We start from the raw sequence: 25,673 nt of genomic DNA on the forward strand, positions 1-25,673 counted from the left end.
AAAAGAAGCTACACACTGTAGCATGCTATAATTCTACATTGATAACATAGCAATGGTCTAAGGTACCTTTTAACATGAGATCATGATATGCCAAAGTCACCTTAATATACTACATGTGACTAGTGGAATAAAATATACACTCTGTCGTGATGAAAAAACCTGTCCACTCTTTGTTTCTCTATATGAATTCCAATTTTTCGGCAAAGTGCTGCAGAAGCATTTTTTCATACCTTAATATTGTAGTATTTCTTGCTATAACCTTTAATTTACCCATAACTTCATCATACAAACTATACAACTCTCGTATTTGGAAATGCATCTTAAATAGCGTTTATTTCCCAACTTCATGAATACATTTCTTTACGTTGAACTAGTCAGATGAACCGGAATGGTATTCATAATGCTGAAGTGCAAAAGACATGAAATTGAAAGAAAGTAAGCACGCGTTAATGTTTGGTCTGCACTTCACGCATTGTTCTGGTCATTCGCACCCCCCGCCCCACCACCCTGCCCCCAGTCTCAATGACATTGTTTGAGCATCATCTCCCCTGTGTGCCCTAACCTTCCTATCCTATCATGAAAACAAATTGTAACTTCTGTTTTTACCACCTACACTCTGGGTCGGCCCAGCACTGAACCAAAATTAAAATAAATTAAAATAAATGCTGTGTTTGTAGAAGCAGAACTGAAGGTGCGCTAACGTGGTAAAGTAAGGGGTAGCCTCTGTCCAGCCACCTGTGAAGGACTGCCACTTCTGACTTTCTCTAAATCGCCAACTGTCCAGGAGAGTTCCTTGTACATTAGCCTCGAATTGTGTGCATCCTTGTCTATCCACGCCAAGCACTAAAGTGAAGATAGCTATATCAGTGCTTGTCCATCAGCACAGTGTACACATTACTGACCGGTTATAAACACCTTATTTGCTCAGGCATCACCCAAGTTCTACATTAAACACTGATTCGCACAGCACCCGTACATCACCACTTTTTGTCCGGCAGGCCTAGTTTCCCTACACAAATGAATGATGTACACGACTGACCAAATTGAATGTCTTTTGAATGTGGGTCTATGAGCTCCCTCTCCTAAGGTAGTACACCAGAGACATGAATAACAGCTATCATGCTGGAAAACATGTAGAGCACTGCACACTTTATTTGCCCTTTCCCGCCACTGCACTCCGAAGGCTGCAAAGGCAGATGTAAAGTCTGCTGCTTCCAATCTCTCTGAGCACGCTCCTTGACCATTCCATGCAGAGTTCGGTCCCAATTAAAATTGAGCCCTGAGTGATCTACACCACTTAATATCCTACACCACAATCTTCCCGGCATACCGGACGCATTTCCTACACAACTCCCAATCCACCACATTACTTCCTGCTCTGTACCATGCACTGTCCTCTACCACTCGATGGCTGGTCACCCCCATCTGTCCGATATTAGTCCCTATCGCATGCCAATTACTGTTCCCCACTTATTCATTCATCCCAATCATCTGCTCGTTGAGCTGCCACTTCACCCAGTGAGGGTGTTATAGAGTGAGTGGGCACATGAAGGACTCCTTTTATTATTTAGAAAGAAAGATGCCCATCACGAACACCTCATGTCCCACAGAATGCTCAACTGAAGAACCAGTGAATGGTACGGGCACTTTTTAAATAATTCCAATGCTTAACTGATATTATGACATCGTGTACCAGTACCACATTCTGAAAACACATTTTAGACATTGCTAGGCGTATTTCAATAAAAATGGGCCTGTAGGGATTGGAATGACTGCAAAAGTCAGAGGGCTATCACTGTAAGGACTGATTGGGATGTAATGTTCTTGGGGGCTTGATTTTCTGGAATTGCTACTGCTATAATTAGTGGGGGGTTCTTTGGTTTCTGGGCTGGCTCAAATACATTTGACAGTAGAACTGCGGTGGCTGGCCTTCTTGAAATTGTCTTGATGTTTAGATTTCAGGAACCAGGCTTTCTGGAATGGGCAGAGGGGCTTCCCTATGGTGATCCATCTGACTCACAAGGTCCTCTTGCCTACACTGCTGTGACCACTCTATGGATGGAAAGTAAATGATGCACGTTGAGTAACAAATGCTACTAGAACTTAGAATGTCACACCTTGGACAGGACAACTTGACATTTCTGCAAGTTCTAAGCACTCACGCAACGACAAGCCTAAAATAAAAGTTTACATCAGTCTCACCCACCTCACGTTTGCTAAATGCAAGTGGGTACCATGTCTCCGAAGCTGCTATATACAATTGCAGAGATAACTTGAAAGGCTACTTCAGACTTAGAGTTCAAAAAGGAACGAGGAGAATGGATATGATGAGAGGGTGGGAGATGAGGAAAGTGGGCAGACGAGGCTGCATTGCTCTCGAGATGAGAGGCAACATATATGTTTACAAAAAGAAGGCTAAACAAATGCATATTCTGACTTTTGCAGAAGAGTAAAATCACACAACACTGAGGTTTTGAGCTCTTTTTTGTATAAACTGAAAATGTCATGCATAAAGAGTACAATGCATTACCCTTTGAAGTCCCTTAGACCACTTCACCAATGTTGGTCGCAGAGCTAATGAGTAGCAAAGAAATCCGCACTTGACAATTCTTCCACATAGGAAATTATCTTTTATGTTTGGAGTTGGTCGTGAGCTGTACCGGATTGTGCCTGCAACCTGACTCAGTAGTCAAACCACATGCAGTGCTGAGCCAGCAAGGAGTGGACATTGAGAGAACCTAGTCTTATTTAAAGGGCAACATAAGTGAACACAGGGCTCAAGCTTATGATGGTCTGTGCAGTAGGACTTTGTGTGTGAACTCTAGGAACTTTGGTTTGACTCTGGAATCAACCGGTAGCCAGTGAGCATGTTTTACTGCAGGACTGCTGTGATCGTAAGGTCTAAGATTGGAGATGTGGGCTCCGTTTGAAATTTGAGAATAATGAGACGAATGAAGAAGATATACAGAAAATTGGCATCGTCGAACCTGGACTGAATGATGACCACGCTAAGAGCCATGTTTATGTAGAAATCGAGATTCTTGCCATTTTTGATTATTTTTGCTTTAGGAAATAAAAATACTGCCAAACAAAAATACAAATTCATGAGCAAAGCTGACTGATGAAATTCTGCTACCCATGGCGTCCTTCTGCAGGGCAAGATTCACAATGCGCTAAAGTAGAGAAGAATGTTTTACTGCATTTGATATGAATTTGCACAGCGAGAATACACACTTGAAACATGTAGTCTGTACATGATGGCCATAAAATGTGGAGTATCAAAGTTATCATTTCATGAAGTTTGGAAACTTATTGAAGACATAAGAAACATATACATGGGCTTTATTACTTGTTTAGCAGTAAGGGCAAAAAGTGGGGGGAATGGAATTACTGACACTTTTACCGCTCTGCTGAATTAAATGTCATTAAAAGTGGGTTTTAATTCCCCCACTGCTAATGCCTCTGGAGCAATTAGGACTGGAATTGTAGTTCCACAGTATTACCAAAATACCACTGAAATACCAATAAAAACAGGTGCAAATTGTGCCAAAACCTCAATGCAGTTACCTCCTCCATTGATCTTGATGTAAATGCATCCAGGTGATAGCAATGAAGATACAGGTGCACCTTACTGGCTCTGAAAGCGTATATACGGCACACACCTGCCCTGAATACTCTTCCAAACACCATGCAGCCACTAGCAGTAGCATACTTTGAAGGTATGAGAAATCTTGTTATATAGGAGTCAATTTATGATGCCTGTCTCCTGACCTCAGACAGCACTTGGCTGATTCTAAGGAGACAGATCCAAAGAAGTTAGCTAAGGCTGCTGACTTACAGGGGGTAACAGGGCTACTCACAAGTATTCTGGGGCAACTCAGAAGAAGGATAAGGGAAAGCAGCCAAAGATAATAAGGAGAATTCTAATACCTGCAATCCAAAAGAGGGCCCCAACCAAAACAATAAGGGTAAGCCACAAGGGAAACCGAATCAGGCTAGTGCACCATCTGGACCCAAACCAGATGGAGGTCAGAACAAGTCGCCATTCATCAAAACATTGGGGAAATGTTATGTTTGTGGGTCAACTAACCATGTGAAAGGGGATTCCAGATGTAAGGGTAGACGTTCAGGGGTCCACAATGTCTCCTTAGCCTTCTCCCCAGAGAAAGAAGTATCTATGGCAAGTGGAAACTTTCACCTACTGGCTGATGAACCCATGAGAGTCTCAGCTAGTGTTTCTTTAGTATCCCTAGGTTTGTGGGAACAACAGAATTTAGATGTCTATAATTCCATCCCAGATACTACTAAAGAGTATCATCAAGATAATGTTCTTGTGAATGGCCAGGAGACCCCTGCCATCAGAGACACTAGAGCCAGCATAACTGTGATTGATGAATCATTTTTCAAGGTAGAGGATGTTGCTAAGGCACCCAAATGCCTAACCAAGTTAGCTGGAGGCCCTGTGCAAATGCCTCCCCAGTTATCAGCTCTCATCCAGTGTAATGATATGACTGCCAAAATACCTGTTAGTGTGCATAGTGAAGTGCCTGGTATTGTCTGTTGTTGTATAATGACCTGAAAACTCTTGGAGTTGTGTCTAGTACCCCCAGGCCTCCCAGTAAAAGGAAACAGGAGCTCACTAGGCCTGCAAGGGAGAGGACCTTGAGAGGCTCTCCAGGGGAATTATCACCCCCAGTCCACAGGAATTGCTCACTGATATTTCAGGAAAGAAAGAGGCAAAGGGGAAACCCAAGACCTACAAGAAGAAAGCAGATAGCGCCCCGTGCTACCAACAAGGACATCCCCAAGATTGTCCAAAGTCACACCTGTGACTCCTCCACCTGCTGAGGCTGAGTGTGAGGTACAACCCTGTGTGGTTGAACCAGCTTCTGAAGAGTCAGATCTTGAAGAAGACATAACTCTTGTTGGCGATCTGGATCCTGTTGACCATCCTGAGCTGCAGTCTTTACTGGCAGAAGGTGGCCCCAACAGGGCAGACTTCAGCAGACAGAAAAGAGAGTGTCCTACTCTTGAAGGTCTTCAACAAAAGGCAGCTTCTCAACTTGATGGGCATGAAGTTCGAAAGCATAGGTTGCACTGGGGAGATGGCTTCTTCTACAGTGAACCAACTGAGTCTATCCCTGGGGACTTTCAAAAAGACCAAGGAAAGGCTCTCCCTATACTTCTACTGGCCTAAAATGGGTTCAGAAGTTGACAAATTCTGTAGGAGCTGTCACACTTGCCAAACCTCTGGCAAGAGTGGAGCCAAGCATGTGGCACCCTTGGTGCCTCTCCCAGTGATGGGAGTTCCTTTTGAGAGGGTGGGCATCGACATTGTTGGTCCCCTTGACCCTCCCACATCTTCAGGAAACAAGTTCATCCTTGTTGTAGTAGACCATGCTACTAGGTATCCTGAAGCAATACCTATGAGGACTGTTTTGGCTCAGGCTGTGGCTAAGGGTCTACTTGGTATTTTTACCAGAGTAGGGTTTCCTAAGGAAGTGATATTCGACAGGGGAACCAATTTTATGTCCCACTAAATGCAAGTCATGTAGAAAAACTGTGGTATCACTTACAAGTTCTCTATAGCCTACCATCCACCGACAAATCGACTGGTAGAGAGGTTTAATCATACTATGAAGAGCATGATAGGTGCTTTAGAGGAACGCCTTAGAAGAAAGTGGGACCTTCTACTGCATGCGTTCTCTTTGCTTATAGAGATGTCCCTCAGGAGGGAGTTGGTTACAGTCCCTTTGAACTTTTCTATGGCCATCCAGTCAGAGGTCCATTGTCCCTGATTAAGGAGTGTTTGGAGAGTGATCCTCCCCCAAGCCAGTCTGAGAGGCTGACTATGTGATAGGTCTCCGGAGGAGAATGTCACACATGATGGCAGAAGCTAGTGATAACTTAAAAACGGTCGGGCTCTGGTCAAACATTGGCATGACCAGAAGGCTAGCATGGTTGAGTTTACTCAAGACCAGCTTGTACTAGTTATGGTGCCAACAAGGCAGAGGACCTTGCAGGACAAATGGATAGGACCCTTCAAGGTTGTGGGCAAACTTGGAGAGGTGAACTATTTGGTGGACCCAGGCATACCTAAGGAGGCTCCCAGAGGCTTTCACACCAACCGTTTGAAGGCTATGCCTCGAGACCAGAATTGGGAGCTTTGCTTCTAGCTTCAGCTCAAGAGGAGGAGGAGAGTGAACCTCTACCTGACTTAGTCAGAGGCCAACCTTTGGATGAGAACATAGAAGGAGTCAATCTCTCTACTAATCTGACATCTGAACAACAGGAGGAGTGCAAGGTTCTGTTAAGTCAGTTTGCCTCCCTGTTTTCACTTTCACCAGGCTTGACCCCTTGGGGCCAGCATGATATTCTCACTGGTGACTCTCTACCTGTGAAAAGCAGAGGCTACAGAGTGTCAGAACATATGACATCCCACATCAAAGGAGAGGTCAACAAGATGCTTGACCTCGGGGTTATAGAACCATCTACAAGTCCATGGTCTAGTCTAGTTTTTCTAGTACCAAAGGCAGGATCCAAGGAGCTGAGATTATGTGTGGACTATAGAGCTCTAAATGCAGTTACAAAGACTGATGCCCATCCTTTACCAAGGACAAATAAACTGGTGGATAAACTTAATGCAGCCAAGTACCTCAGTACATTTGATCTGACGTCAGTCTATTGGCAAATAACCCTGACAGACCATGCCAAGGAGAAAACTGCATTCTCAACCCCAGCAGGCCTCTACAAGTTTAAGGTTATGCCTTTTGGATTAAAGAATTCACCTGCTACATTCCAGAGGATGGTCAATCAAGTTCTAAATGAGATGGAGGACTTCTGCATGGCATACTTGGATGACAGTGCAGTGTTCAGCCCTACTTGTAAAGAACATGTTGATCACTTAGGATATGGTTTGCAGGCTCTTGAGCAGGCCCAACTGACCATAAAGGCAAGCAAATGTAAAATTGGTCTGAGCAAAGTGGTCTACCTTGGTCATGAGGTAGGAGGAGGTGAAATAAGGCCATTACCTAGCAAAGTACAAGCTGTACAAAGCTGGGCCACCCCTACTACTCAAACCCACCTCCTCCATATTTCCATTTCTTTTTCATTTTCTTCTTCTTCCTTCTTCTTCTCCCTCATCACTACTCTTGATACCCTTTCTGCTGCTGCTTTTACCCTTACAGCTTCCCTCTTTCTCTCCTCACTTTGCTCCCTTAATTTTTCCAATTCGTCCTTACCTTCTTTCCTTTTCCTCACTCTCTCTCTTTCCTCCCCCTCAAGTTGTTTTATCAGTTCATTCTGCTCATCCCTTAGTTTAGCTAATCTTTCCTCCAAAATCTCTTCCTTCTGCCGTAGCAGCTCCTCTCCCCTCATTTCACTCTCTCTTTCACTATCCTCGTTTGTTCTCTTTACCGCCTCCCTTTCCTCTCCAGTTAGTGATCCTCGTAATTTCAACAATATCTGTGCAGCTACCCACTCATCGTTTCCTATCTCTACAGTCTGCTCTTCTCTCCTCCCGTCCCCCATTGGTATCTTTCCATGAGCCACATATGGTGGAGGGCTGTATGCCGGGTTTGAGTATCCTTCAGCCGCCCTTAACTGTCCTTTTATTTCTCCTAATTCTCTTAAAGGGTACAACCCTCCTCCCTCTGTTTTCACTCCCGGTGTTAAGGGTATCTCATTGCTCGGTTCCTGTTTTATGTCAGCTAATTTATCAACCTTTCCTCCACCCAGTTTTTCATTCCCCATATTCTTTGTTCCTTCACTCTCCTTTTCCCCATCCGTTCCTTCTTTCTTAATCTCCTTTTCTTCCGGTGTTTCCCCCATAGTGAACATTCCATTTGGTCCTGGTCTAGACCCCTGGAACATCCTCCATAAGTTAAACACCTCCACATGGTTTGCCAACTTCTTCCCCTTGTATGTATTGTGCAGATGGTTTAATAGTGAATGTTGGGCATATGGGTCAAAGCTACCATTAGGCGGCCATGGTGTCAACATTTTGTTGTCCGTCCCCTGGGTCCACTCTATGCTGTACTTAATTAACTTCTCCCTATGTGGTGGCAGTGTGGTGCATATATGTTGTAGTGGGGTAGTGAGGGTATTCCCCCACCCTCCCAACCCTCTCCCGTATGACATACTAGCGCACCCTTTCTTACCCTTCCCCTTGCTACCAGTTTGCAACATACAACCTTTTATTGCTTACCTTGCCCCGCAAGTGTGGGGACTTACGACAATCCTTTGACAAATTATGCAATGATAATAATCACAAAAAAAAAAAAAAAATTATAAAACAAATATATTTATGATGTTATATTATATTCCTTCCCCTACGGCCCCCTGCGGCCGAAGCGCACGCAGCCCCCTGCAGCTGCGTACCCCTTACGACGATCTTACACAGTCGTCCTTTTTCCCCGTTCTCCTCCCACCTTTACACTTGCCGTGGCCGGCGTTCTCCGTGCGCAGCCACGCCCCCTTCCCCTTCTCCTCTTTGATCCACTCGTTTATCGTTTATCTCCGTGTCCGCTCCTTTATCATGTTTCTCTTCCCCACCAATGTCAAACCCAAAGCTTCTTGTGTTCACGATATCTTACTAAATCCCTACTGGTGACGTCACCTATTTCTTCGAACTACTGGTATATTCGTGTTATGTTCTTTAAATTCAAAATACACTTGCAATCTACCCCGCTAACCCTACAGCTGTCTTCCTGTCTCTCCTGGAACAAGGTAATCTCATCAATACTATAACCGGACTGCGCACGCTGCGTCGCCTCGCGTGTGATACGCCCCTCAACAGGAGGGCTTAACCAGCCAATTATCTTCCGTTTTGGGCAACTACGTAACTAGCCACCGCCCACAGGGAAACGTCATCTACCTATCGAGTTTCTTGCTCGAACAATAGGGAACCTCATCTACCTATCGAGTTTCTTGCTCGAACAATAGGGAACCTCATCTACTCATTGAATGATAAATGTCAAATCGTAGGAAACCACACACAACCACCCTCACACGTAGTCGCGATTTAGGCCAATCAGTGTCTTTCGAGCGGCTGCACGTGATGTTTTCGTGCCCCGCCCCCCTCTTTCGCGTAACGTTAGCTTTTTGTTGCGAGCGTCTGCACGTGTTGTTCTCGTGCCCTGCCCCCCTCTTTCGCGTAACGTTAGCCGCCTTCTCTCGCACTCAATTCACTACCATTCATTCCATTATCATCACTCAATTAAACCTTCACCCCACCTTTTTACAATACCTCCCTCCTCCCTTATTTACTTCCGCCCCCTCCCTCACAATTTCGCATTGCTTGTTGTGCGTGTCATGCTCACCAAGTTCCCTCGATGCAGGGCCGCTCGACTGCGTGCACCCCTCCAAGCGGCTCGCCACCTCCCCTCGTCTGGACCACGTCTGGACACTCGCCGACCGCGGGCGGGATACTTCTCAACCGGCTCCCGAGGGCCAATATCCGGATTGCGCTGTCCGGTCCTCTCGCAGCTCCGCGATGGTCCTGTAGTCCTCAGAAGGGGGCAACGGCAGAGGGGGCCGCGCCGCCGGGCCTCCCCGCAACGGGAGTGCCTGGAAAAATAAAAAATAAAAGTCGATCTTAAACAGATCTCAGCAGTGCCTCCAACTTGTCGGGGGGGATTCTGCCGGGGTCGGCCGGGCCGTCCGCAGACCTCCGGGCAGGGAGGCCCCAACTCCTCCCGTGTATATCTCGGATCGAGACAGAGTATGAGGCACACACAAGGAGCAAGGCAACTTCTGCCGTTTATTATGCAAACGGCAGGGATGGGTCAAGGAGCGTACGCGTTCGTCCTGACACACACACAATAGTGGGGCTCGCAGGCCCTTTTTACTACATTATGACGCGCTACTTGCGTCATTCCAAAAAGTTACCAAAAGAACCTATCGCCACTCTTGATTGGTTGCTCGAGTGGTGGGGTTAGTATAGTACGCATATAGAGAATGATATTAGTGGTTAAGATGTAGTCAGGTGGTATATCTGGGTTGTCCCTACAATTAGATACATAAGAATTGTTACATGAAGACCCCTGAGGATTGGCTAACGTTACTGACGTCTGAGATAAGAACCTCATGTTCTGATTGGTGCATCCGTGAGCTCCCCAACCTGGGACCACCGTTGTTCCCAGCACACGGTGCACCTGTGGTTGCAACAGTGTTTCAATATGGGTACGTGCAGGCAATGTGAGGATTTATTCATAGGTGGGAGACTGACCGTTCCCACTGTAGCAGGTGTCCATTGAGCCTTTCAAGTGTGTCGGCCTGCGTCTCGTAGCGAGGTACCCAGACGCCTTTTCTCTCCTGGGTTTTGGCATCTCGTCAGGTTCGGCTTGGTCACGTGGGGAGGGACCGTGTTTGAGGCATAATTCTGCACAATTAATATTGTTTTTCCACTGTATGTCTGGTTTAATTTGCAGATATGATTTTAACATTGGTACGTGGAGTGCGAGGTTGCAACATCGTGCCTTTGAAGATTTGTTTCTTGACTGTGGGTTTGCAACATTACGACCTTGGCTGGTTGCTCCACTGGGTTCTTTCTGCAGGCTCAGCAACCTGACTTTTGCTTTGTTAATGTCCACGGGAACTCTTGCTTGAGGCCTACTTGGGCCTGGTGCACGAGTAATCCATTTAGTGCATGGATGCTTTAGGTTATAGTGGCATACAGTTTCATGGCCAGTATCGTGTTTCCATTATATCTCTCATGATGGTAACGGGTTTCAAGAGAAGCGTGAGCAAGCGTTATAAATGAGCTCATGGTGCGTCTTGCGTTTCTGCATTCTGAAAGCCTATGTAAAAATAATAAAGATGCACGTCCGTGAATAAGCCTGTCGCCTACGTCAGAGCACTGAGTATGTTCTTCGTGTAGATTGGTGTGGAAATGTTCAGCGTGTATAATAGTTCAGCGGTGCTTCCCGTTATCTAGGTCGTCATGGCATCTCTAACGATGTGTAGATTTCAGTCTAGTTGGTCCGTGCCGCAGGTGTCGGCATGGCCAGTGCGGGCTGTTGGGCAGGCAGATGGACACATCCGTATGTTTCTGTACCAGGGTATTTGGTCATCTGGTAAATGGGCAAACTCTTCTCGTGGCGGGTGTCTGGGCCGCGACCCTCTAGGCCAAGCGCGAGAGGTGAAGGACGGGAGTCTGGTTTTCCATTCTCCCACTTCACAAGTGAGAGCCTTCCCAGGTCTCACAGGCTACTACAGGAATTTCATTCAGAACTATGGGTCCATAGCTTCTCATTTGAATGTAATCTCCTCTCCAATATTCCCTAAAAAGGTTAGATGGAATGAGGAGTGCCTCAAGCCTTTGAAAACCTGAAGAACGCCCTTTGTCAAGCTCCAGTCGTAAGAGCTCCTGATTATCACCAACCCTTCATTGTGCAGATGCATCCAATACAGGTATAGGTGCAGTCCTTAGTCAACTGGATGAGAAAGGTAGGGAGCACCCCATTTGCTTCATCAGTAGGAAACTGAAGGAACCAGAAACAAGGTGGGCAACCATAGAGCGTGAGTGTTTTGCCATTGTGTGGTCTCTGAAGAAGTTTAGACCATACTTGTATGGATCTACTTTTGTGATTCAGACAGACCACCAAACCTTGAGATGGTTAATGCAAATGAAAGGGGAGAACACAAAACGTCTAAGATGGTCAATCTGCCTGCAAGGGTTTGATTTCACCATTGAGCACAGGTCAGGATGTCACCCCCAACATGCTGATGGTATCTCTAGGATGTTTATAACCAACTAGAAGAGATTAATCCAGGAGTGGATTAAATCCTCCTGTCACTTAGTCTGGGGGGGGCAAGTGTTAGGGAGAATTCTCCAGAATGGCTAATTTCCCTTACCTACTAAGTCACTCAGCAGCTTTGCTGGATTTCTAGGATTTATTTTTTTCACCTGGTAAGAGTATGAGCCTTTTTTCCCACTCTTACATGTGTTTTGCTGTGTGTTTAACATTTTTGTTTTTATAGACTGTGGAACTTGACCTACTCCATAGTCATCATCTTTTTACCGTGTGTTACACAGCACCTCCAGTGCAGTAACACAGGGTTGTCTTTTTCAGACTTCCCACCTTTAAACTCCATTTTCTGGGACTGACTACTGTCTCCCAGAACATGTAAAGTTGCCATTAACTTTATTAGTCTTTTTAAAAGCACAGACCCAGTACAAACTATCTTACATAGAGTACTGGAAAGGGTTAATAGTTATCCCTTTTTGTCTGTTTCTCATGGAACATTATTTAGTTCCCCTGTCTTCAAGAATTGGCTGGTGGCAGTGGTAACTACTCTATTTTTTCTACCGCGGTCTATGTAAATAGCCTTGGTACTGTGTTAGGCTGAGTTAGTAGCCTCAGACTTGTATTTGGTTCCGGCTGGGTTTATTCGCCATTACTTTTTGTGAAGGTCTTTCTCATGTTTTACTCTGTGCACCAAACCAGGTTTGGTTCTTTTGTTCCCCGTCCTTTGGCGGGCTTCTGCACAGAAGCACTCCTTAGGCGCCTGAATGTCTGAGAGGGACAAGATGTGAGGGAGGGGTTTGAGACTCCCTGCACAGGGTCTCCCTGGAGACCTATGTCACACTCTGTATGATTGGCTGTGGTGACTGTCCCGCCAGGACAGCCACCCTGCTGTGTGATTGACAGCCGGGCTGTGTGAATGGGGGTAAACTGCAAAAAAAGCAGGTCTCTGGGGCTTGGAAGGCAGAGTCGCCACTGGATCGAGAGAACCGAAGAGAAGCTGAAAGAAGAGGACCACTACCACGACTGAACCTCCCGATGAAGCCCTGCTGCGGGTCCGAATCTCCAAACTTCGATGACAGAGACGATCTGCAAGGAATCTTCTTCCCTTGAGCTGGTGGGACCAACCAGTTCGCCCAACGCCAAGCAAGGCCTCCCTCCCCTGGTCGAATTTGCTGTGCACAGCTGCAGTGAACGGGATAGCAAGAAGGACCGGACCCTGTTTGGGTTTTAAGGAGCGCACCTTTTATACGTTGCTTTGCTCTGCTGCTGGTTTCTTCCCCCAGCAGTGCAGGACCCTCCAGTCTTCCTACTTCGTGTCAGCCAGACAGTCGCTTCAGGAACCGTGAGCCTGCAGGATCTGTCAGGAACGTCTGCATCTGCTACAGCCTTTCTCTTCATTTAAGGTACTGTTCTAACCTGGTTGTTCGTTCCGTCCGACCGCAGTGAAAGTGTTTGAAATCTTGCGCCAATCCGAGGGCTTGTCCTTCTCTACTCTTTTAAATAACTTTTCCTTCGACCAACTTCATTTCGAACTCATTGGCAAACACTTAACTGCAAACTACTCTGAACTGTGTGATCCTCTGCAAAGACTCTGAACCATTAACATTGGCCAAGGCCTATTGATTTGAATCCTCATTGTAGGAAGCCGTTTCTTGATTGCCCTGTCTACTTATTTGTTGGTGCTGCTTCATTTTGTATAACCTTGTCTTTCCCTCCCTTTTAAATTGCTGGAGTGCCATTTTGCACACACTTCATTTTGAGCCTAACTTGTCCAGAATTGATTAGGTGTTGTGTAGTATATTAAGAGTGTGATTTTTCTGCTGCTTTATTTAGCGAACTGTTTTACAAATGAATGATATGATATGATATGATATGGTATTTGTAACGCGCCTATACACAAGTGTTTCAAGGCGCGACGAGGCAGGGAGGGAGGGAAACAAGGGGAAGACAGACAAGCGATCCTACTAGGCCAGGTGTCATTCAGATCGCGCAAGTGCAGAGGTAAGGGGAAAAGGAGAAAGTGCTGGGGGGGGGGAGGTGGGGGGGGGAAAGTGCAGTACAAGGTAAGTAGCGTAAAAAAAAAAAAATAAATAAAAGGGCCAGCTGGTGGCAAGTGCGAGGTAAGTGCAGAGCAAGTGCTGGGAGGGGGGCTGTAGGGATACAGTGACAGTCCCACAGTGCAGGGGGAGCCAGGGAGGCAGTGCAAGTGGAGAGTGGCTGGGCCCTGACCAAGGTCGCTGAGAGTGGCCCAGATGCAGGTTTAGTGCAGAAATTCAGTGGGGAGTTAAGCAGGTTTAGCAGGGGAGAGGGAGAGAGAAGGCAGAAGCGAAGAGGAAGGTTTTGAGGTGCTTCCGGAACCGGAGATGGTTCTCCTCAAGTTTCAGGGAGGCAGGAAGGCTGTTCCAGAGGGAGGCCCCTGCTGCGGAGAGAGATCTACCCCCAGCTCGTTGCTTCAAGAAGCGGCTGACCATGAGGGAGTTGGAGACGGATGAGCGAAGGGCTCGTGAAGGAAGATATTTAGGAAGAGAGAGTTGAAGGTATTTAGGCCCCAGGCCCCAGAAGGCCTTGTGGACAATGCAGAGGGTTTTGAACTTAATCCTCGCAGCCACTGGGAGCCAGTGAAGAGATTTCAGTCCTGGAGAGATACGGTCCCTGGGCTTGAGGCCAAGGACAAGTCTCGCAGTTCTGTTCTGGATAAGTTGCAGAGGGCGGAGAGTGGAGGCAGGCAGATTAAGATAGAGGCTGTTACAGTAGTCCAGCCTTGAGAGAACCAGGGCTCGGGAGACAGTGAGCTTCTGGGGGAAGGAGAGGAAGGGAAGAATACCTCTGAGGAGGTGCAGCTGGTAGTGTGACTTCTTAGAGACGTCAGATATATGAGGATAGAAGGAGAGTGTGGAGTCGAAGATGACCCCGAGGTTTTTAGCCTTGCAGGTAGGGGCAGGAAGGGGGCCAAGGGAGGCCGGCCAGAGAGCTGCAGGGAAGGAGGGAGTGGGTGTGCCGATGAGTAGAATCTCGGTCTTACTGGCGTTAAGGCAGAGGTCATTGGCGGCACACCATTCCTGGATAGCAGACAGACAGTCGGAGATGAGGGAAGTGAAAATAAATGTATATTCTTTTACTCAGAAACCTTGAGTCAGTGTTTGTTTGAACCATATAATTACTGTCCTTTGTGTAACTATTGGTACTGCTCACTTTACTCTTGAGATAAGTCTGGCTGCTCAGCCACTGCTACCACTTTACTGTGTAGTACAGGCTTGTACCAAAGGTGAATTTGTAATGTCACATGTAGTCTTAATTGTGTGTGGTGTTCCCAAAGGGTACTGCATATGATTCTGCCTAACAGCGGGCATGCAGTGGAAGGAGGGTAGCAAGATAAAGAGGAGGGGGCGAGTGGAGAATGTGCAGTGGGCGTGGCCAGCGTCAGAGACTTGAGGGGATGGGAAGAGTGGTATTTCAAGGTCTATAATTGTTAACTACAATAGAGTTAACTACTTGTCTCCACATTCCAACCTTCCAGCACTCCTTGTGCTAATTCTCTAATAAGGCAGGTGTTTGGATCTGGCGAAACACTAATCGCCAGTCCCACCAATAGGACATTGGTGTTCCTCACCCTATTTAAGCAAGTGGTTGAGCCATTTTTGCAAAATTCCATAGCAGACTGCGCAGCTAGGGTTTGAGAGCTGAGATCGGGGGAGGATTCACTATGTCATTTCCGATGAACCCATCACTTCACAGGAGGGGGGAGGGGAGCTTGGGAAACATTACTACACCCTTCAATCTTTTCTATTTCTGTATTTAAACAAGCCTCGAAGGGTGAAACACTGTATCGCCAGGCACAATAGAATCTCGTCCGTGGGGTTCTAAGCCCTGTATCCTGCCAATGAACAATTTGTAGCATCATTTAAGCTTTTCATAGTCTTGCGTTTCTAAAATCGGAAAGCAGGATCCAGAGACCAAACCACTTGTAAACCCCGATCACTATAGGAGCGGGTAAGTGTTCTAGATGTAGACGTAAATTTGTACGTCGCAAATTAATAGAGCGGATCCATTTAAGTGAGTGAAGAGAAGGGTTGACATTAAACATAGGGTGCATCAAAAGTCAGTTTAAAGTAGACCAATGATAGGATAATAACTCACTCCATTATTGCAGCTCTTTATCATTTCCGATTTTGACCTCAGGTAGTAGGCCGGCGGCACAGCATTCTCATCCCTGCAATACCATTCCTCCAGGAGCCTGGTTTCCAGCTTTGCCTCAATGGCTGCGTCCAGGATCATTTCAAATTCAGACGATTCAACCTCTCCCGGTATTCGAATGGCACCATACTTTTCCCCCAGAAGACCCTGCAAAAATACCCAACAGCATAATTTAGATTTCCAATAAAACATTAAGCATTTCAGAGAGTAGTAATTTGAAGATCAGCTGTGAATTAAAGGACACAACTGCTGCTAAAAGCCTCAAAAATGCATTGATCAAATAGAAATAACCACAGTTCTGCTCAACATTGACAGTGGTACTAAATCCTTGCAGTGGGGCAAGTGTAATTCTGAACAGTGATAGCATTAGGGCAGAAATTGCCTTCATGAAAAAAAAAATATGCTTTCAGTCTATCTTGACACCAGTGCACTAGTGGTAATACCGTTTGGTATTAGCAGGGTGCAAACAACTGGCAGCACCATGACACATTTTAGGACTTGGTCTATTTAGATGTTACTCGCTACTGTGATTAATAAATGTTCATGATTACATCTGTCATTACAGGGCTTAGAAGCTGGAAGAGTCTGGCATGAAGGGCATGTTATTGGCACCAAAAATTCATAAATCCCACATCCACATGCGTTCCCATACACCTACCCCTGCACACAGATACAGAGAGCATCCTGTGGTGAGTTGGAGAAACTCCCACAAGCTGGTGTGAGGGAAGCGAGACAAATGGAATGTCGCTAACCTTGTCGCTGCCTGATATGTCAACCAGAGGGTGGATGAGGAAGGACTCCACCTGCTCCCTGTCTCTGCAGAGGTGCAATAACGTGGCCTAAAGAACAGCGCTGGGCAGTCTTGCAATTGGACACTGCACAGCCCAGAATGCTCCACGAGGGAGACGACCTGCCCAAGGACTGGCATATAGAAGCAAGCCGTGGGCATTCACCAACCATATACTCCAGCACTCATATCACAGGAAATGGTACAACAGGTGGGAGATTTTCCACAAACCCCGGCAAGCTTGTATGCCCAAGTATCTGGGGACATCAGGGAGTCACTGAGAAGCAGGAAGAGATTTCTGAAATGTCACTGCATGCATAGGCCCTCTAGGTCCTCTCTGTTGCACGCTAGAGGTGAGCATATCAATACTTCCATTGGGTAATACCAAGAACAAATCTGTAAAGAGACGGTAAAGAAAATGAGGTGTGCACAGAGCCTAACCAATCCCAGGGAGGAAGGAGCATAGGAGAGAATCAATCAGAGTAAATTGCACCTGAGCCCCATGGTTAGTAAAGGGGTTGGAAATGCAGTCTGTCTTATACTCGAAGGAAGCAGATATGACTGCAGATGCTCCCATTATGCAAGGGAAAGCTACTGGACCCAGGAATCCTGGAAGGCTGCTGCCTTCGGGGAGGCAGTGTTAGGCGGAAACCTGTGCAGTTCCCTCTGGGACCACTGCAAAAGATTTAGGACTACAGGTGTTTGGCGGTGAACCCACTTGGTAGCAGTCTGTACCACACAGATTCACTTGGTAGCTGTGGCTGAGCAGTCAAACTTCCCTCAAGAAGAGTTGAGCAGTATGTGGAGTATACAAAATAGGGCAATTCTTCCCAGCAAGACAAGCAAACACGCAACGAGGCTTAGTGTAAAGATTTTAAGGTATTTATTTATAACGAAACGTCTATTAAAAACACTATGGCATTTTCACGGCAAACAAATCAAACACAATTACTCTACGAAGAAGAAACAATCAATCCCCCTAGCAATATTTCGACAAGTCTAGGTTCTACCGGCACCACTTATTTACAGACAGAGGTGTATACCTCACCCTAGATGGCACTCTAATATTAGTTAGGACGGGAGAGAAAAAGATAGGCAGGTTACGAAATCAACACAGTTCAATACTTAACGGGTAAAATGTACGGTAAGAAGGCAAGAACCACAATAGATCATAAAGTTCAGAGGCCAGGCCCACTCGGAGAGAGGCAAGGCGATATGTCCCAAAAAGTCTCTAGTGGAGATGCATTCAAGTCTTTGTAGCAAATTGTTATCGGCAGATTGAACCAGTTCAGAACAATAAATGAGAAAAGCTTGGAGGTGACCCAACGGAAAGGAGAGGATTAAGACACCTCACTCGAACCGATCGAAAGGGAAGCCAGGCGGACACGGTACCTTGTTTTGGAGGGCAGCTCCGGCGGGGGCAGTTGTTCCTGGTGTTGGATGCATGTCGGGTCTTTGCCAAGAGTAGAGATGTTCTCGTCGTCGAAGAAAAGTAAAGTCCGGTGCACCACCAGGGAAGAGACCAGCCACGGAGTGCTCCGTCACAAGGCACCACCTTTTGGTTGCGGTACAGGGGTAGTGGCTATCCGGTTGCCGAGGTGCGCTACACGGGCAATTCGACCACTGCGTCCTGAGGCGAATAAAAAGCAAAGGGGACTGGTTGTTCCCACCAGTCAGGGGAAGAGACTCTCCGGCAGGGAGATCTCCTCTGTCGTCCGGAAGTGGTGAGTCGGCTCAGCAGGGCTCCACCGGAGGTGTCGTCATTGCAGGTCGGCTCAGCGTTACCCTCGTCGGATTCTTAGGTCCTGTGGCGACTTCTGAAGATCCAATCTCAAAAGCCCTGCTTTTATGCAGAAAACCCCCATTCATTCAGCCTAGTTGTCAATCAACACATGCTAAGTGGTGAGCGGGAACGCTCACCACTTGGGCCAATCACTCCAGAGTGCGACCGGAGTTGGCAAGGCAACTCGGTCCAGGGTGCCTAAACCCCTCCCACACCCCTGTGGTAACCCAGACAGAATGGCACCACTTTGGAGGGTCTCTGTACAGAGCCCGCCAAAAGTGGAACAAAGGGCTCAACCTTTGGTTTAGGAGTCACAGAGACGAACCCAGACGCCATTTTAAAAACCGAGTTCTGGCAGAAAATACCATCCGATAAACTTATTTACGATAAGTAGACCGGTGGTACGTTAGAGATTAACGAGGAAAAGTATCAATCTCCAACAATGGGACAAATCCCATAGGGTTAGGTTCGGGGTCGAACATAACAAGTAGTTTCCACTGCCACCAGCCATGACTCGACGAGGGGGGACGGGACAGTGCCCCCTCGAGTATCAGATCCAGGAGTAATCGAATTACCCCTACTAGTACGCCCACAATAAGATGGTTTGTACTAGTTCTGTTAGTAAATTTAGGTCTAGTAAAGCCAATGGTGACTTTACATGCCCGGGGAGACAGTAGTCAGTCCCCGGGTATGGAGTCTATGGTGGGGGTCCGCTAGGACGCCCCAGTGCTACGGCACATAGGGTGCGGTGTAACACACATAGAAAAACATATGAGACCCTATGGAGAAAAAGACCCCATAGCCCATAGAACACATTGACATTCAAAGGAATTACACACCTACATGTCCAAGAGTGGGAGGAAAAGAGTCTCACTCTTGGCAGGATGGAAAAAAACAAACTCCCGAAATCCAGCAAAGCTGCTGGGGGACTCACTAGGTTAGGAAATTCAGCCTAAACAGAGAATTCTCCCTAACAGGCAGCACTAGCCTGAGGAAGCTGGAAGGAGAAGGAACAAACTGTTAAGCCTTGGGAGCCCTGGAAACCTTGAAAGATGAAGGCTAACCTGGAGGGCAACCTAGGCCCTAACTACTCCTTGGTCGAAGTGGAAAGCAGAAGCCTGTTCTTTCCACCAGCGACCAATGTGGAAGAGCTAATAAGAGTTTTCAGGTCCTGGCAGGAGGGGCCAAGGCCTAGATAAGAGACCAATTGTGAGTCCTGTAACCCACAGCCTAAGAGAGGCCCGTTTTGAATGCTGTCCATTAGTACAAGGCCAGGGAGAGATGCCTACTGTGAATCCTGCACTGAACTGGACTGAAAGGCCTATGAGGAAGGCATATAAATAATCATGTGTTCTTGCTTCAGAGGAGACAGGAGGAGAAAGAACCCTGACATAAAATGAGACATACCAAGGCCCAGGAGAGAGAAATGGTGTTAATATTGTGAACTAGGGCCCACAAGATTTGCATACCACAAATCCTGTGTCCAAGGTTTTGTGAGAGAGGCCTACTGTGACTGATACAAAGAAGACAAAGGAAGAAACAGCGCTGATATAATGGGTGACAGAGGACAGAAGGTCTAAGAGGGTTGCATGAAAGGCAAGGTTTAGAAGGGACCTACCTGGAATTCTGAAATCTGAGGTCCTAGAGTAGCCTATTGACAATAGTGAACACGGTTGAGTTTCTTTTGCATTAGCATAGTGTTGGACTTGGAAGGGTAGGTTTATGAACTTTCCTTTAGCCAAATCCTAGGACCGTTTGTGTTAGCAGCACAGGGTAGCCAGGAGGCTGAAAATGTATTACATTTAGATCAGGTCTTGTCTGACTGTCAATCCTTTAAAGATTTTTTTTATTAGAAGTAGGGCACCCCTTGAAGGTTGAGAACTTATTAGAATAGGTTTTAAAAATGTTGCTTTATTGCAAAGGAATCCCAGAGAGCACTAATCTTTCACGATTTAGCTTTACCCATTCTTATTCAGCAGTTCCACTTTACTTGTAGAGTTTCCCATAGATATGCTAACTGTTGCACTCTTAGTCAGTAGTTACATGTTTCGATACCTCTGGTTCCCCACAGGAGGTGTCAGAGTGGGATTTGAGGACCAGACACAATGCCTCACCCACACAGCTTCCAATATGGATCCATCAGCGAGATACTTAACATTTCCTAACTTCACCTAAGAGAAAACAGAAGAACTAAGGGGAAGGAAGAGTGATCCTCATCAACAGGCTTAAGATTGTAACACCTCTCTTACCATACCCCATGCAGAGGAGTTTGGCCATACTATTACAACATGTTTCACAGAATCCTCAGAGCACCCCGAAAGGATCTGTATTAACTGCCTACAAAATGAGTTCCTATCTGCCTCCATGGGATTCTTAAACCAGATAATATGACCTTTGGGATTGAGTTCCAACAAATAGATGAGACATGGGGAATTGTCAAGGAGGAAGACAGTGACACAACCTGCTTACCCTGGATAAGGAACGGGGCACATATTTCAGGGTAGAGGGTAAAACCCCTGAAGTGGAGGCCAGCAGACCAACCCAAAGAGCTGTACAGGCATTACTGCTAGTGGTAAGCCAGTAGACGGTTCTGAAGCCTTCTGAAAACCATCCTTCTCCGACACCTTGGAGAATGCCACCAGTCCCTCAATGAAGACAGAACAACCACTAGCACCAGAAGAGCGAGGGCATGGGAGAATCATACAAGGACAGACACTGGGGCACCTACTGCCAAAGACTAAAACCATAATTCTGACAGAGGCTATTAGCACAAGGTGGTAGTAGCAATACAAGTTTTGGAGTTTTTGTGGTGAAGCAAAAATCGTGCTTTAAGAGTGAGTAAAGTAAACAGACAAACTGAGTTAATATATTTAAATGTGGTTTTATTCTTGAGTATTAAAATAACATTGTTGTCTTCATAAGTTAAGCATTTTAATTGCAGCTTGGTTGTACTGGAACAGGTTTAACATGAGCATTCATTAGGCAAGTGAATGCATTTTCCATTGATTTATTGTTCTCTTTTGTGTGCTAAATAGCATGTTGCGCAACAACAAACAAGTCCCTGGGAAGTGTATTGGCTGGAAATTGCATTGCTGGTCCCTGCCAGCTTCTGAGGGCATCATGTTCAGAATGTAGTCAATATCAGTAGTTATTGACTGCAATCTAAACAATTTGGCTGAGAGGAGGTCAATAACGATTTCCATGTGCTAATATACTCTACTATCAGCATTGAGGCTGTAAAAACATGTTATGGACCTGAGACTATATAGCAAACACAAGTCATAGCACAATTCTAATAATTCATTCAGGAATGGTTGCACTACTGTATTGTACATATTCAGAGACGTGTGCAGTTGGACAATCCATGTTGTGCCAAATGCATTTTCTGCATGGAATAGCACCACTAAAAGAAGTGTTCAGTGATCTGGGTTCCCAATGGACATCTGGGTCCTTGCCATGTCCTTGTATCGCCAACCCACTAAAAAACAGAGAAGTCACTAGTGGCTGCAGGCTTGATTTGAGGGAACTGTTGTGTCCTTGTATCGCCAATGCATTGGGGCGATTTGGAAGATACCCGCTGAAAACACAGAGCAAAGTCACTAGTGGCTGCAGGCTTGATTTGAGGGAGCTGTTGTGTCCTTGTATCGCCAATGCTACAGGGCGATTTGAAGATACCCGCTGAAAGCACAGAGGAAGTCACTAGTGGCTGCAGGCTTGATTTGAGGGAGCTGTTGTGTCCTTGTATCGCCAATGCTACAGGGCGATTTGAAGATACCCGCTGAAAGCACAGAGGAAGTCACTAGTGGCTGCAGGCTTGATTTGAGGGAGCTGTTGTGTCCTTGTATCGCCAATGCTACAGGGCGATTTGGAAGATACCCGCTGAAAGCACAGAGGAAGTCAGTAGTGGCTGCAGGCTTGATTTGAGGGAACTGTTGTGTCCTTGTATCGCCAATGCTACAGGGGGATTTGAAGATACCCGCTGAAAGCACAGAGGAAGTCACTAGTGGCTGAAAGCTTATTTTGAGGGAACTGTTGTGTCCTTGTATCGCCAATGCTACCGAGCGAATTGGAAGATACCGCTGAAAGCACAGAGGAAGTCACTAGTGCTGCAGGCTTGATTTGGGTGAGCTGTCTTACAAATACAGCTCATGCTGCTTGCACCAGAGGTCCGTGTTTGCAGGATGTAGCTACCAAGCACACACCATCCTACTCGAGCACTGTCATTATAGCTAATGAATTCCATTTCCATTCACTGACAAGCCTTTAGATGAGGCGACTCTTGGGTTACCTGCTTGGCAGAAGTGATGTCTAACATTATCAAGCAAACCTTAGAAGATCAACGAAGAAAAACAATCAGGTCAACATATTGCAAGCCCCTCTATGGGCCGTTAGATATTTTACACATGCTCCCCGTTTCAGTGCAGATGACACATTGCAAAGTATGTACTTGAAAACATTTTTTTAAGATAACGTTCATGTATAATATCACCAATTTGGGGGAGGGAGGGCGTTAGAACATTGCCATATATGATGGGTAATGCTATAAACCGTTCAGTGCATGCTTGTGTTTAAAGTGGTCCAGAAAAAAAATGAAAGGAAGGGGTGTTCTGCGCGAAAGTGTGATCTTTTAAAGTAGTGCGTCCTGCAGCACGGACCACAGTAGCACACCATAGTCCAAAGGTGTAACACTCCTGGGTGGTGTTCAGAGAGCAGAGCCTTTTCTGCTTCCTCCCACCCCAATTAAGAATAATGAAAGCTTGCTACGAACACCATTCTCTCCTACCTCGGAAGGCTATTTATTAACACGGTAAACCGCATTAGACAGAATGCAAAAGTACTTCACTGTGCGAGCCACGAGCCCATGCAACAAAGCGCACAGCTACAATTACTATGTGCCTCCCCTGCGTGGCTATAGGGAGAGCAGCTCCCAACAGCATAAAAAAGGGGAGTGTTACAGAAATATAATGTTGCTACTCTAATTCATTCTCTTAAATTAAGAAGACCTCAAGCCATACACTGTTTCTTTTCAAATAGGTCTTTAAGAAATGTTGCTAACAAAAGTGGACACTAGATGGCAGTCTTATAATGTGAGTATTTAAAAGCTCCTTCAACCAACTACATTATTTTATCAATACGAGATTAGGCCGTGCACAGAAAGCTTCATATAGATTAATTCTACCTACAAGCAAATCACTTTTCTCTTAATTCCAGATTATACAGATGTATTAATATGTGTCATAAAAACTGAGCATCCCATTTCTTATTTTGGGAATTAATCAATAACGGTTTTCATTTCAACTTCAGCTATTTTTACGAGAATTGCTTATTTTCCCAGTCAAACATGTCCTTATTTATGTCCAACTGTTTATTTTTAATTCCATTTGCCTTATATCCCACGTCTTCTTTGCTTGTCAATGACGGCTCAACCTATGACAGCAACATAATATTGCCAAACAGATCTTGACACGTTGACAAGAGAGAAAGAAATGTCCAAGGCAGAGAAGAGAGCAAGTGACACGTTTGAGTGCTGGAAGAAAATGATTGAATCTGGGAGTGAGGGAAGAGAGCAAGTGGCACGGGTGAGTGTCGGAAGAGAGCGACGGACAAATGGGAGTCAGGGAAGAAAGCGAGTAATCAACCAGGTGCAGGTGTGAGTGAGTGACAGAAATTAGTCAGTGACACCTAAGAGCGATGGAAGATCACATGTGGGAGTGAGGAAAGAGAGCAATTTGCATGGGGGAGTGAGAGAGCAGAGCGAGTGATACGTGAAATTCGTGGACGAGTAGGATTGACACATGGGAAGGAGGGAAGAAAGTGAGCGACAAGGCGTTGCTGGTGGCGGGGGGCCGAGGGGGCTAAAGCCCCGGGTCTTTTGGTTGCAGCCCCGGATAAAAGCTCAGGGACTACAATCAAAAGGGTAGCTAGCCCCAAGTCCCGACAGTCCCGACATTAGCTTAGCCCCTGATCTTTTCCAGACCTTGCAACACCCGTGGTCAGAGAGAGTGATTCCCTTAACAGAAAGAGTGACCTGGGAGTGAGGGAAGAGATTGAGTGAAAGCAGATAACTTTAAAGTGTTCTGTTGGTATATAAGTGTTCTTGTTTGGTGCGGTGCTCCAAGTCAGTTGTTAATAAACATATGTTTGCGCAAGTAAGTTAGTTCGCAAACTGCCTTCTTGGTACTTTTGTTGTGGAAAAGCGCAATGTACCCACACATTTTAAAATAAAACTCTTAAATATCACAACGATACTCATGCGCAGTAATGCTACTAAATCCTAAACTGACTTTCGGCATTTAGTATGGTAGGAAGTACAATATTTTGCATTCTATTTAGCTGGACTCTGCACTCATTTTAGACTCCATTGGGATTTATAGGGGAGAGAGATGCTGGAATGGTTCCCTGCTTCGTTCATGAATGTTGACATTCAGAGCAGTCCTTCATATAGAGCAATATATGTATATAACATCACTCCCTACACATAGTGGGGAACAGAGAGCAAGCGCGAGAGAGTCAAAGAACCGGCAACAGTCCATACATTACCTGGAAAACACAGTTAAGCTATTCAAGAGAGCTTAATGTATTCACCTGTCATTTCATATACCAAAATGCCATGTGTTTTGAAATGAAGCATCAAACTGTATAAGGCAAGGCGATTTGGAATAAATTTCCTTCAGAATATGTGAAATAATATTACCTTCAAATGTGGTGCCTTTATAAATGCAATTAGAAGCTTACTATACATGTATTAATTATTTTAGTTCTCTGTGAGATTTCAAACAGAGAAAACATTACTTTTTAAATCTGCATGGCCACATTAGTGTTTTAAAGTAGCTTTGCCAATGCTGGTTTTGCCGATTTGTCCAGGGACTCTGACAGCAAGCTAATGTCTATTGAGCACTGCCTACATTCCTTATGGAGGAAGGCGTAAGGTTCCAGGCAGGTAGCTTGGCCACCTGGAGACATTATTAATCTTTCATCAAAGAAACACATTACATTCTCTGTAACAATGACCCAGAGCCCAAAGTAATGGTATTACCCCACCTACATGGGCTAATCTTGATAGAAATATTCTTAAATCATACATCTTTGCATTCCAATAGGGTGTAATAAAAGGCCTCTGAAAAGATATAATCTAAACTGATCTGACATGAAGGTCTGT

At 45.8% G+C, this 25,673-nt stretch overlaps 1 protein-coding gene across 2 annotated transcripts in view; it reads right to left on the bottom strand.

Moving 5' to 3' along the window:
- NWD2 (NACHT and WD repeat domain containing 2) overlaps positions 1–25,673 on the bottom strand; it is a 935,261-nt gene that overhangs the window by 146,351 nt on the left and 763,237 nt on the right. For both annotated transcript variants that reach the window (XM_069631827.1, XM_069631828.1), the window contains one exon: positions 15,888–16,091. In XM_069631827.1, the coding sequence (XP_069487928.1) occupies positions 15,888–16,091 (204 nt within the window). The remainder of the gene's footprint in view (positions 1–15,887; positions 16,092–25,673) is intronic.

Source organism: Ambystoma mexicanum, chromosome 6q (genome assembly GCF_040938575.1).
Source record: "Ambystoma mexicanum isolate Mex_15411 chromosome 6q, UKY_AmexF1_1, whole genome shotgun sequence".
Taxonomy (NCBI): Eukaryota; Metazoa; Chordata; class Amphibia; order Caudata; family Ambystomatidae; genus Ambystoma; species Ambystoma mexicanum.